The sequence below is a fragment of the Oxyura jamaicensis genome, chromosome 1 (genome assembly GCF_011077185.1).
Source record: "Oxyura jamaicensis isolate SHBP4307 breed ruddy duck chromosome 1, BPBGC_Ojam_1.0, whole genome shotgun sequence".
Lineage (NCBI taxonomy): Eukaryota > Metazoa > Chordata > Aves > Anseriformes > Anatidae > Oxyura > Oxyura jamaicensis.
Window position 1 is genome coordinate 8,615,925 of NC_048893.1, and position 12,426 is coordinate 8,628,350.

The 12,426-nt window shown below is 33.4% G+C and overlaps 1 protein-coding gene across 2 annotated transcripts in view; it reads left to right on the plus strand.

The window, feature by feature from the left end:
- Positions 1 to 12,426, plus strand: part of SEMA3A (semaphorin 3A) — a 331,696-nt gene that overhangs the window by 311,540 nt on the left and 7,730 nt on the right. For both annotated transcript variants that reach the window (XM_035335582.1, XM_035335573.1), the window contains 3 exons: positions 2,346 to 2,387; positions 7,970 to 8,127; positions 11,573 to 11,640. In XM_035335582.1, the coding sequence (XP_035191473.1) occupies positions 2,346 to 2,387; positions 7,970 to 8,127; positions 11,573 to 11,640 (268 nt within the window). The remainder of the gene's footprint in view (positions 1 to 2,345; positions 2,388 to 7,969; positions 8,128 to 11,572; positions 11,641 to 12,426) is intronic.

The window sequence follows — 12,426 nt, forward strand, 5'->3', positions numbered from 1 at the left end:
CTCAGAAACAAAGAAAGTGTTCATGTTTTCAAAGGTGACTTGAGAGCCTTGTTTTCAGTGTTTGACACATGACACCATGAACATTCCCTAATTGTTAACACTTTTCATGAAAATCAATCTCTTCTAGTTTTTCTGTCTGGGGCACCTAAAAAAATACATCATCCTTATAGGCACTCCCACTGGTAGAAGCCAAGTAAACCTTTCAAACTCTTTCCAGACAGATCCCAGGGCCGTCTCATATTTTGTACACAACAACAAATCACTTTTTGTCTGTGCTGTTTTATGGCACTATTTAACATGCCACAGACTTTTGAGGGGCTGTTACCTGTCCAGGAGCACCAAGTTCATGTGATGGCATGATGTGTGCAAGGTGGGCAAGCCCTTATCACATGGTGTCCCTGCAGATGTTCTGCGAAGGGCAGAACAGATACCACTGTTTTGAGCCCTGAAAAATGGATGTCTTTGTTTTTAAGATCCACTTTTTTTTTTTTTTTTTTTTTTTTTCTGAAGGCATTTTTTTTTTCTTTTTCCCCCTTTTTTTCTTGCCCCCCTTTTTCTTTTTGTTTTAACTGAAAATAAAATAGAAACTATGAGAAGAAAATGAAGCAAGTAATTTGTGGTTCCTAGCTTTCTGTCTTTCTTATACATGTAAAAGTCATTACATTAATGCAAGGTAATTTGGCAATTGTTGATAATGTACAAGTCTCTTCCCTAGATCAAGTAGAAAGTGCCAAGCTAAAGGAGGTCAGAGAAATATAAATGTCAAGGAAAGGAAATAAATTGAATGAAACTTTTGTTTCAAAAGTACTTTACAGAAGTGCTATGGAAAATGGCAAATTTACATTTAGTATTTTATTTGACATATGTATTTATTCATTACACAAAGAGATTTTGATGTTCTGATTTACTTGAAAGCTCATTTATCTCCTTTGGCATACATTTAAGACTTAAAGTGTGCATTAACATACTGCAGTGTAATAAGCAGAATTTGTGTGCATAGGATATGTATCTTTCAATATATTTTGAAATACATTTGCAATAGATTTTAAGTATACCTTAAGTGCATCAAAAAGAATGTATTTTGTTGCTTAAACAACAATGTCCTGAATGCAATGCTTTTCATTTATAATTCCACCAAGCTGAAAGACTTCCATATCTTTTACATTGATAACAAATGTCCCTTTTAACCCCATTTGTGCAATATTTCTCCGAACAGCTGAGCAAACAAACCAATGAGTTCAATTTCATTCAAATGTTACACTTAATTGATGCTTTCTAATATAAGGTATATTAACCCATTTGGAAATGCAGGTCCACATGCTTAACATCCACTGACTCATATCAAATTATAACAGGATAAGCAAGTTGAAAGCCACACAAGTGTGAAAGCTTAATAAGTACTTTATTATTTTACATAACCAAAAGCATGATGCATGAGATCATTAGTAAATTTTCAGATGGAATCAAGTGCATACAGAATTGACTTGCAGATTTTGTAAGAAATTGATGCAATTTTTACTCTCTGGAGAAAATCAGTTCAAGCAGCTGGGCCTAAAACATATAAATAATATACTTTTAATCAAATCTAAATATACTTTATTAAATATTTGCTACAGTATGTTATATAAGAAAGTAGATAGGGGTTTGATACAGATAAATGTAATTAAGAGTATAGATACAGCCAAGAGAGGAATAATTCTCCTAGTGACCCATTTGGTTGATTAAATAATGGATATTCCAGCACGGGAAACAAACAAACAAGCAAACAAATAAACAAAACTTCTTGTCTGTTTTCATTCTGAATTCTGTAATATGAAGATTTTTATTTTTTTTATGTGAATAGTGCAGCACAGTCAACAAGATTATGCTTGTGATTATGGTTTGTTCTTACAAGAAAAGATTTTTCAGAAATGTTTTTTTTTCACATTTATATGGTTAAAAAGTATTATTTATTTCAGTGTTATAATCTTTAATATGTAGTATCTACATTTTTTTAGACATTATTATTTTTATATTTTCTGGGAAGTTATTTAAATGCAGCTTATTAAAATATTAAAAGATGAATTTAATTTCAAAATGTGAAACTAGTAACAAACTAATCGCTTTGAAACTGTAACAATGATGCGAAACTATGTCTACAATCAACGTAGCATCAGAGAGATATGTACATGCATTCTAATTCACTCACAACTAGAAAATATTCCACTGCAAAAGACAGCAAGAAGGACCATTACTAAAGAATGTCTAGTTTAATTTCAGGTTTTCTAAGTTAGGCAAATAGTGTTCTACCAGAACTTCTGTATTTATAGAGCTCATTTTATATTTTAACTCTTTCCCCCCCCTAGGAGCCCACTGTTATTTCAGCAATGAAGATTTCCACAAAACAGGTACTATATGCACAAACTTTAAATCACTTTTAAATATTTATTGGCCTCTGTCTTTTAGAGACAGTAACTTGGCAGTTAGTAGGGACAAATTAATTACAGCAGCAGCACCCCATCCTTTTACATAAACATCAGTAGTTTCTCAGGAAAATGTGACATGCAAAGGTGAAAGGAAAATCCTAGTCTGTGGTACTTACTGGTAAGGTGGAAACTAAACACAAATTAATCAGATGGAGGATCTCAAGAAAAAATCCACATATTGAATTTCATGACAGAGAAACTGTTCTAAAGGAGTGCCCAAACTTGGTCCTTTGCATTAATGGAACCAGTTCTACTCTGTAGCATTGTTAGCAGATTCTACCAAAGCCAATGTTATAAATGGAAATTCAATTCATGTGACAGAGATCCCTGGCTCTAGTTAGGCATGGAAGTAATGTTAGAAGAAAGTATCACCAGAAGAGATTATTACCAGAACCACTTCTGATCCCACCAGAAAAGAGGTAGTGGAATATGAAGAAGCCCTAGGATGAACAAAGTGCAGAATGGTCTCTGTGAAGAGACACAAAATAAATGAAGACTTCCCAGTCTCTAAAATGGTGCAGCCTACAAACAGGTAGGGACTTGATGATAAGGATGATACAGCATGGTAAAATCATGAGTTGCATGGTGTTTCTTTCCCCCAGAGGCTAATCAGAGAGATATGTAAAATATGCAAAAGAAGATACCCTTTGGCCCGACACACTCTGTGGAAATGACCATGGCACTCAGTTTTGCAAACCCTTTGGTGGCTGCAAAAAGGAATTAGAACCCTGATGGGAGAATGTACCAAGGAGTAGTGAGGAAAAAAATGTTGTTTCTGCATCAGAAAGCCCTTAAGATACTGATCATTGCAGACTGTGGGAGTATACCAGGGCAACTTAGTCTACTTAAACTAGATATGCATTGCCTCAGTTCAAAATAAATAAGTATGTAAATAAATAAATGTTCTGTAAATACCAGTGACTTGTTCACACTCATTAATTTTTCCATGAATGTCATTCTCAGTAAAAAGGAGATTTGGTATTACTTGCAGGTTTAGGTGCAGTAAAAGATGTATGTGTTCTAAATAAGATTTAGGTAATTTATCTCTCTGTTCACTATTAAACAGAAGTTGAATTCACTGTATGTAGGAAAGTTGTCTGAAGCATTCGTGTATTTGACAGAAAACGTTTTGTTTGGGGCCACTTTTTTGACATAGTTTATCACCTAAAACAACAAAAATGGCAGGAAAAAAAAAGTGCTATTGAATACTGAGATATTTAAAAACAAACCTGTCAAGTTGTATATATGTTCATTTCATACCAAAATGTTCTGCTTTGAATTATTTTTATAAGTACATTCCCTTAAAGCAGCCAATCATATTTGATAATGAGACATATTTTAGTACAATCTCTTCTTCAAAGTGTCTTTAGTTATTCAGGAGAGATTATGATTTTCCCTGAGTCTTTTGAAAACTAATGTACACAACTAAAATTGTCTAAAGCTAAAAAAGAACATAAAACACAAGTTAATCAGGCACAGTTAAGCTCATGAAAAATCAACCAGCCTCAGGATAAAATGACAGAATTATGATACAGTATGACAAGCTTTTGGCAATGTGTCTCTGTATCAAGTATTTGGCAACATGTTTCCATTTTATATTTAGGTTTTCAAAATACTGTAGTTTTACAATTCAAACACTTTACTCCTTGTGTTCTGATAATCACAGTGTTTTTCATATAAACAGCGCTATAACTTCATGCATTGTAGAAAGCAGAAGCATGAAATGCAAACAGTAAAAATAACAGTTCTTATTGAATACTTTTAAGGACACCATTTTATTTTCTTCACTATTTTTTTTTTTTATCTTACTATAAAAACATGGCACATGGAGTTTCTTCTTATTTTTGAATTTTGTTACTAAGCTAGATGTTTGAAGCTATCTCTTTTGCTGTCACACCAATATGATATGTTACACTTGATCCTTCCAGCTAAAGAACAAAATCTACAAATTCCTCAGAATCAGAGTTTAGATAAAGATTTAAATGATATAAAACTTTAAGGCTTTCATGCTTCTCTATATAAATACAAATTTGGCTCTCGGGACAGAGTGACTTTTAGTAAGGAAATTCAGCCTTTACGTGCAGATTTAGACTGTCTTTAAACAGTCTTTCTCAGCTTTTTTGTCTTTAACTCACAGGAATTGTGTTTATATTTTCTAACTGAAGCTACATATTCCTTCTAAGAGCATCCTTAATGTAGCATTATTGCTCGAGTGACTTATGCATAGTTAACAGTAGACACCTACTTTAAGAAAAGAGAATCCTAGAGTCACCCTGCAGCCATCTAAATTCATAGCTCCGTGGGAGCCCGGCTTCCAGTGAGTCCCTGAGTCTGTCTGGTGGGACTCTATATTTCCTCTTGAATCAAAAATGTGGAAGCAGGCCAAAAAGTCAGGCTTGGCTTCCAATAGAAGGTGATTTTTTGTAGAGCAAACTCCCATCTTTTCCTCAGGGTCATGTTTATGATTCTCTGCTTCAAAAAGCCCTTAAGATGGAAAACAAAACAAAACAAAACAAAACAGACACACACACACACACAAATAAAAATAAAAATAAAAACTTTTTTTTTTTTTCTCCTCCATAACATATTCAATCGAAGACAAGGCAGAGACATTCAAAAAGACCTTAATGACTGCCTATATATCCTACTTCCTACAATGTACCTTCGATGTATTGAATATTAATCAGACATCACCAATTCTGTCCATAGAGAGCATATGGGAAGGAAGGACCTATCCAAAATATATCTGTCACTTAAACAATCTCCTGAACTCTTCTGGGTTAGAGAGTTACCTTTTAAGATGTAAAATGAAATTCAGTGTGATTTGAGTCTCTGCTCCTTAAACCTCATTTTTAAAATTCTGCCTAAGTTCTTCTTTTTGACATTCTTTTATTATTATTATTATTTCTTTTTTTTTTAATTGGAAATGCAAAATTCTCGGCTATCTCTTCCTCCAAATGCTAGGGAAAGATTGCTTTTTGGCAAGTACAATACGGCAGAGAAATCCTTATATTGCTTAAAATGTTAATCTCCCCAGCTTCACTGGAGTAATGATACCTCTGCAAGGATTTTTAGAAGATTGTTTGTTGTTGCTGTTGTTGTTTTTTAATTATTTCTCTCTATTTTGATCTGTTAATCAGATGATTTATTAAATTAAAAACCACTTGGGAGACAGTTTTTTCCCAAAAAGCAGTTTGTCTGTGTATGGCAAAGTCAGACCATTGATGCAAAACATTCTATTACTACTTTCTGAATTTCATACTGCCTGGATTTATATATTATCACTGTCCAGAATAATGATCACCAGCTGGAGTCTAAAACTATGATCAGAAGAGCAGCAAACAGGGCAGCAGCCTTCAGGCTGTGCAGCACCTAAAACACATGCTATAGTTCAGTGACTGAACTTTATGAACTTACTTACAAGGAGTAGAGACTTTAAGTAACCGTATTTTGGCCTCTTTCTTTTTTTCTTTCTCTCTCTCTTTTTTTTTTTTTTTTTTTCTTGTGTGTTTCTGGTAATTCTCTAATTCTAAAGACATTTATTAGAAATTAGAGAGGGCTCTTTGACAAAATGAAATTGGTTATAGGGGTGTGTAAGAAACCATTACACCATACTTTATTTTCCCATATGCATTCTCTGGGTTCATTTTTATATTGGCTGCACCACACATTGCTACACACACACATATACACATACATATATATTAATGCTTCAATTACATAGGACCCAGATCAATACCATCTGGACATTTAAGATACTTAAGTGAAGTTCTAATTTGACCTATGCTGCCTCTATAATCAGTAAAAAGAAAAGGCATCCCTTGAGAAATGATTAGGTCACCTATGATTTGAATTGCTGCTCTTTTTACTGCAGAATGTACCCCTAAGCTGGGAACTTCATTAAGCGACTTAAATTAGAGAAAATCAGACCATCATGTCTGTTGCCTGTCATCTGCTTCTCAAGGATACACTAGCTGGGGACTGTTACATACAGTGAAGGCTTTGTGGAGAGATCTGTGTGGTCAGAGACTGTTGCCCAAAAGAACATGTTTTTACAGCTCAGCTACGGCACAATAATAGATGGAAGCAGCTGCTTAAATAGGGCTTAGTTTCCAATTTACCAGTTAATTTTCTTTTGGATATTTTTCCTTGACATATTTTCCTTTAAAAACTACTGATGTTTACATGAAGGCAAGGGATGTTTCTGTTATAGTTCATATGTCTGTTAAAACTGCCAAACTGCTGTGTCTCTCAAAGAATTTAACACCTTTTTTGAACACTTTAAGTTTTTCTGGTATCCTGTGCTCATCGTTTCCAGTAGATAGGTAATCTCAGCCGCCTTCCATCCCTGAATTTCCTGGAATTGGTACCTCTGGGAATCACAATGCAGGAGATAAAGAATTTTGATATTTCTTGAAAAACTATTTTGTCACACCAGCAAGACATATTTTCTAAGGAAAAACAAAACAAAACAAATCATTTTCTTGTTGGGATTGGTTGGAGTGATAACTTCAAAAGAGAAGTTTCAATTGCTCCACGATGGGTGCTGGACAGCTTTTAATAGAATAAGTGTCAGTGTTTTCAAAACAGAAGGATTACATCATTTTATTTTTATATATATCTTAGAATTAAGTATATTTGCTTACTACACTCATACTTGTTCAATTTGTGAATTAGTGTTAAGCTGAAATATGTCTGGACTTTCATATGGGATTAGTAGTTCAGTTTCCTCATGCCTCTCTTGGGACCAGCCTCCTGAATGGACCACCTCAATTTGATATCAAAGAGCAAACTGAGAGAGACAAGATATTCTGTTGTGATGCACTACAAATGATACGTCGTTTTGTTTGCATCACTTTTTTCCTTTGCAACTCCTCTCTACCTTTGGACTCCATCTTTCATTCAACACTGTTTTTCATTCAAAATAAAGTATGCCATCTTCCCTCATTAAATGTATGTTTTAATGAAAGTGTGTGACCTGCATAAAAGAGTATGAAGCATCAGAATTACTAGACATGCAAAGAAGTGCACGCATGGCAGCACTTCCAAGCTGAAATATCTCAGCATCTGTCTGATATAATTTACTTTAGAATTCCCCCCGCACATACTCAAATCTAAGTTATATATAGGAAATGGAAGTGAAAGTTGTCTATTTATTTATTGTAAAAAATGAAAACTACAATAATATTCTTCCTTGTTTTCTGTCACTGATTGTAGCACTATCCAGTAAGGGGATCTGAATACAAGGAAAGAAAAAGAAAAAATACAATATATATATTTTTTTCTTTTTAGAGAAGCCTCTGAGAATTTCATTTAAAAAATCAGTCATTCCTACTTGATTTTTTAACCAGAGGACAATTCTCATTCCTTTAGTGTACAACAGGATCTCAATCCTTTATTGCATTTTTTATTTTACAGTAAATATTTTAGGCTTTCCTAGCAAAGACCTGGCAATTTGCAAATATATTTATTTATTTATTTATTTATTTTTACTTTTGTCACAGCAACAGCTCTACATTGGCTCTGCCACTGGAGTTTCACAGCTTCCTTTACACCGCTGTGATGTGTATGGAAAAGCGTGTGCTGAGTGTTGTCTCGCGAGAGACCCTTACTGTGCCTGGGATGGTTCATCTTGCTCACGTTACTTCCCCACTGCTAAGAGGTAGGGCCAGTTTCAGATGTCTGCATGGTTTACTATTTGTTTTAACTGATGATCTCAATATGACCAGAGGGCTTTGGAGATTTTTCATGGGATGGTTAAGTGGAGTCTTTTCTATTCCAAAGAAAACATAATTGTGGGAGCTACGAGCAATACGAAGTCTTGGTTGATTTAAAGTGAATACTGCTATTTCTTTGGTTGGCTTAGAAACTGTTGTAAAAAAATATTCAGAGAAGTATTGTTTCTGAAATGTATTTGTAACTTTTTATTCAGTAATAAACAAGAAAAAAATGATTTTCTGTAACATAAGAAAGGGTGTTTATATAATAATAATAATAATAATAATAATAAAACACTGCTCAACCAACTAAATAATCCTACATTTTCATAAATCATAATTCAAAGAAAATATTTCTAATGTGTTTTGAACATTAATGGAAAGTTATTTAATTTTATATAACATTATTATTATTGTAAAGTATAATTTATATTTGTTGATATATGTCTAAACACTCCCAGATCAGAAAAACTGTTATTTTACTTTCACTGCACTAATGTTGAAGGCTTTGCAATGTAAAGGTTAAGGGAAAGCAGACTCTGCAAGTAAAAAACAGCATTTTTATAAGAATTTACAAGTCCTAGTTGCCTGTTCTGAAAATTTTAAATCATATTTTCTTTACTTTCCTTTGTTTCTAGAATTCTTTCTCTTAAAGCATATAGTTACTAAACTGCTGTTAGTTACTGAAGTAGAAATTAGGAATAACATAACTGAATTGATAACCACTTGCAAATAAGAACAGACACTGGCGTAGTGTTGAGATTCCCATGATAAATTGGCTAAGCCAAAGATGAAAACATGTTAATATTAAGAAACAAGGAGTACAAGCATTTATACATGTAAGGACCCTTTATATATATCTTAAAATTAATGTTAACAAATACTTAGCTGGGAGTTTCAGGATTCAGAATTCCAGATTTGAATTGGTTGTTTTAGGAGAAGAAATGTAGTATGGGGCGGGAAGTAACATTTGTGTCCCAGACTTTTCAGATGGTGAGGATTAAAGTTTCAAGGTTTGCATTACAATGCATCCTAAACAACTACTGATGTTAAAAGAAAAAGCTGCTTATAGAATGAACATCAGGTTCTATTTTTGCACCAGGAAGCTGAGTTAATCTGAGACTTTTTTTTTTTTTTTCCTGAAATTCTTTAGAAAATAAGTAAAAAGGAGAAAGAGAACCCATCCCAAATGAAGAGCTTGTCAAGTTTCTCAGCTACAGGGCTAATTTCAAATTTGTGGTAGGAACACAGTAGTAAAAATATAAAATAATAAATTAGAATATAAAATAATAAATTAGAATAAAAAGTCTACTGATGTGGGGGCGGGGGTATCAGCTATTTACCTGGTACCTGCTGTACCCACTGTCCCAAGCCAGCTTTGAATGCATCTGTGACAAAATCAGCATTGTGGAAAACAGCTTAAATGTCATCATTTTCCAAATAATGAATGTCTGCAATTTTAGGCTCCAGAAATATTGGGAAAGTGGAGTCCTGAGGCATTTGCACAGATGCTTTGTTAATAGTTTTTTTTGTTGTTGTTGTTGTTTTTTTTTTGTTTAAAAATGAACATTTATGAGCCATGGTTTTGGTTTACTTCTCTTTCTTTGTATATTTAAGAATTTTAAATGACAGTTTAGATCTCCTGTACTGTGACCACTTAGCTCTGCCCCATGCAGATATGTTCTGGTTCATATTTCATAAATCATCATGTTGATACAATACTGATATGTGCAACATTTTCCTGAGAGTCTAACTAAACATCACATCCAAATTCCATTGACTATATAGTAATATTAATATTATTTACTATATGAGTAATATGAATCTTTCCACAGGCTTTTTTCCTACAAATAGTACCCTATAAATATACTGCTTTTCAAAATTTAGAGGGAGTAATGTAATTGTATGGTTCCTTAAGTCTTGGGGATATTTCTATTTGTTGGTAAACAGTACTATAAAGAAGATATCTGAAATTAGGATCAGTATATTTTTGAATCATATCAATCAACAAAAAAATCATTCTTATTAAAGTATGCTAAGATCTGATTCACTAGGAACATTTTTTTTTATTTATTTTTTAAATCAGAAAGACATCAAGAATGCACGTTCTCTATTTTTTTTGAAATTGTTGCCATACTTCATATACACAATTTCAGTTTTAACATTTCAGTAGTTTTCAGTTGAAGAAATATATATATATTTCAGCCAAGAGGAGTCAGCTGTGCAGTTGATGGTGCCTCTGAAAACTCTTAGTATGTGCTGATGCTGGGCTCTTAGAGATTGCAAATAGGGCTAGTGAACTGAAGAGAGATGGTCTCTGTGCTGCACAACAATGGCTTTTTAAAATGTGGGCTATTGCCACAAGGGAGTGACCAGCAGTGCTTTTTACAAGGCTACTCGACTTTTGTATATCCGTTGCTGGATGCTATAATCTGAAATCACAGCATTGTTCAGAAGCTTAATCCTCTTTGTTCTCCTCTAATTTTGCAAGCCCTTAGGCTTTCTCTGATTCCTAAAGTAAAATGCTCACACTTGAAACACATCTTTGTTTGCCTTGTTCTTCTTTCTAATATGAAACCCTTTTCTGTGGCTCAGTTGAATTTTCTGTCACAGCTATTTAAATAAAAATAGGAGCAGACAAAGAGAGAACAAATGCAAAATAAAATTATATTTAAAAGCTTTCTCCTGTGAAATAGAGTATTTTTAGCACAGATTTTAGCACAGTTTGTTTTCCAAAATTGCTAGCGGAGATCGAACTGTGGAAAGACTTCAGAATCGTATCTAAATCTTCCTGTTTAAGTGTTTTATTTAGTTACTCTGAAGTCAAAGCCATTTGCAATACATACATTAAATGTTTTACACATACATTAGTCTGCAGTGGCTGAGATCATCTACTTAATTTAATTTAGATTTTGTAGAAAATACAACTTTTTGACATTCTTTAAAAGCCATTCATTCTAATATGTCATTTTAACTAAAAGATACCATTGCAGTTATAGTATTCTGTGCTTGCAGAAAAGCTATGTCTTCTTCATGGTTTTGGTGCATGCTCAACTTTACTGTTTATGCTTTGATACCTTATAACAGTCCCAGTGTCTATGAATCAAGTCATTAATTTGTCTCTGATTAATTTTACCTACAAAGTTAAAATGTACTTCATAGGGTCAGTACAAGAGGCATGCATTTACCAGATCCTGAAGACTTTATCTGTAAGTGTAGAGGCTGATGAACTATGATAATACATAGAATATAATAATAAGATGACTTCCTTCATCATGTTGATTAGATGCACTTGTGACATGTGATTATATATATATATGTTCCATTTATTGGCAAAAGTGAATGCTGACCACTGAGGTCGCTAGTAATTTTAAAATATAATACTTACAGACGTACAAGACGACAAGACATCCGAAATGGAGACCCTCTTACCCACTGCTCAGATCTGCAGCATCATGGTGAGTTATGGGAATGGCTAAATTACAACAAATTTGCATGAATTTACAGACTCTGCACTGCATAAGTAGAATAGGAAGCACGTGAATGGTTTGTTGGAGAAATTGTCTTGAACATTTTGTACAGACGAACATAATATATCAATTGTCTCAATTTATTACAGCAGCCTGGTTCAGACACTAAAAAATATTATCTCAGTTAACAGTTTTAATTATTATTATTATTTTATTTTCTGATTCACTTACCTTATATCACACTATCAGGCTAGGTGCATTATGTCAGAAAATAATAATATCACCTTCAAAACAGCAAGTACATACATGTTACTTCATATAGTTTGAATGTGATGATAAACAAGCACATAATTTAAGCACCTTTGCTAAATATGGAATGGCCTTTGTTGTAGGTGACACCCTAACAGCTCTTACCATCAGGATGTTCCATGTAGTAGGCCAGTCCTGTGTGCTTTCAGTATGCTTTCAGTTTTCCTTGACATCTTTTACTTTTGTTGTTTTATTTTCACATACTGTATTGACCAGATCTTCCATTCTTGAATTGCTTGGCTCATGAACTTCACAGTTACTAATTTGTTGCCAAACTCTTCAAAAGATCTTCACTCAGAAAATGAAAAATGTACTTTTTGCCCTACATGAAGGGCAAACACTTAGGCAACACTTCCCTCTGCTGGGGAAAAAAAAAAAAAAAAAAAAAAAAAAAAAAAAAAAGTTATATCTGTAATAGTTAAAATAGTTAAAATAGTTAAAATAGTTAAAATAGTTAAACTATTG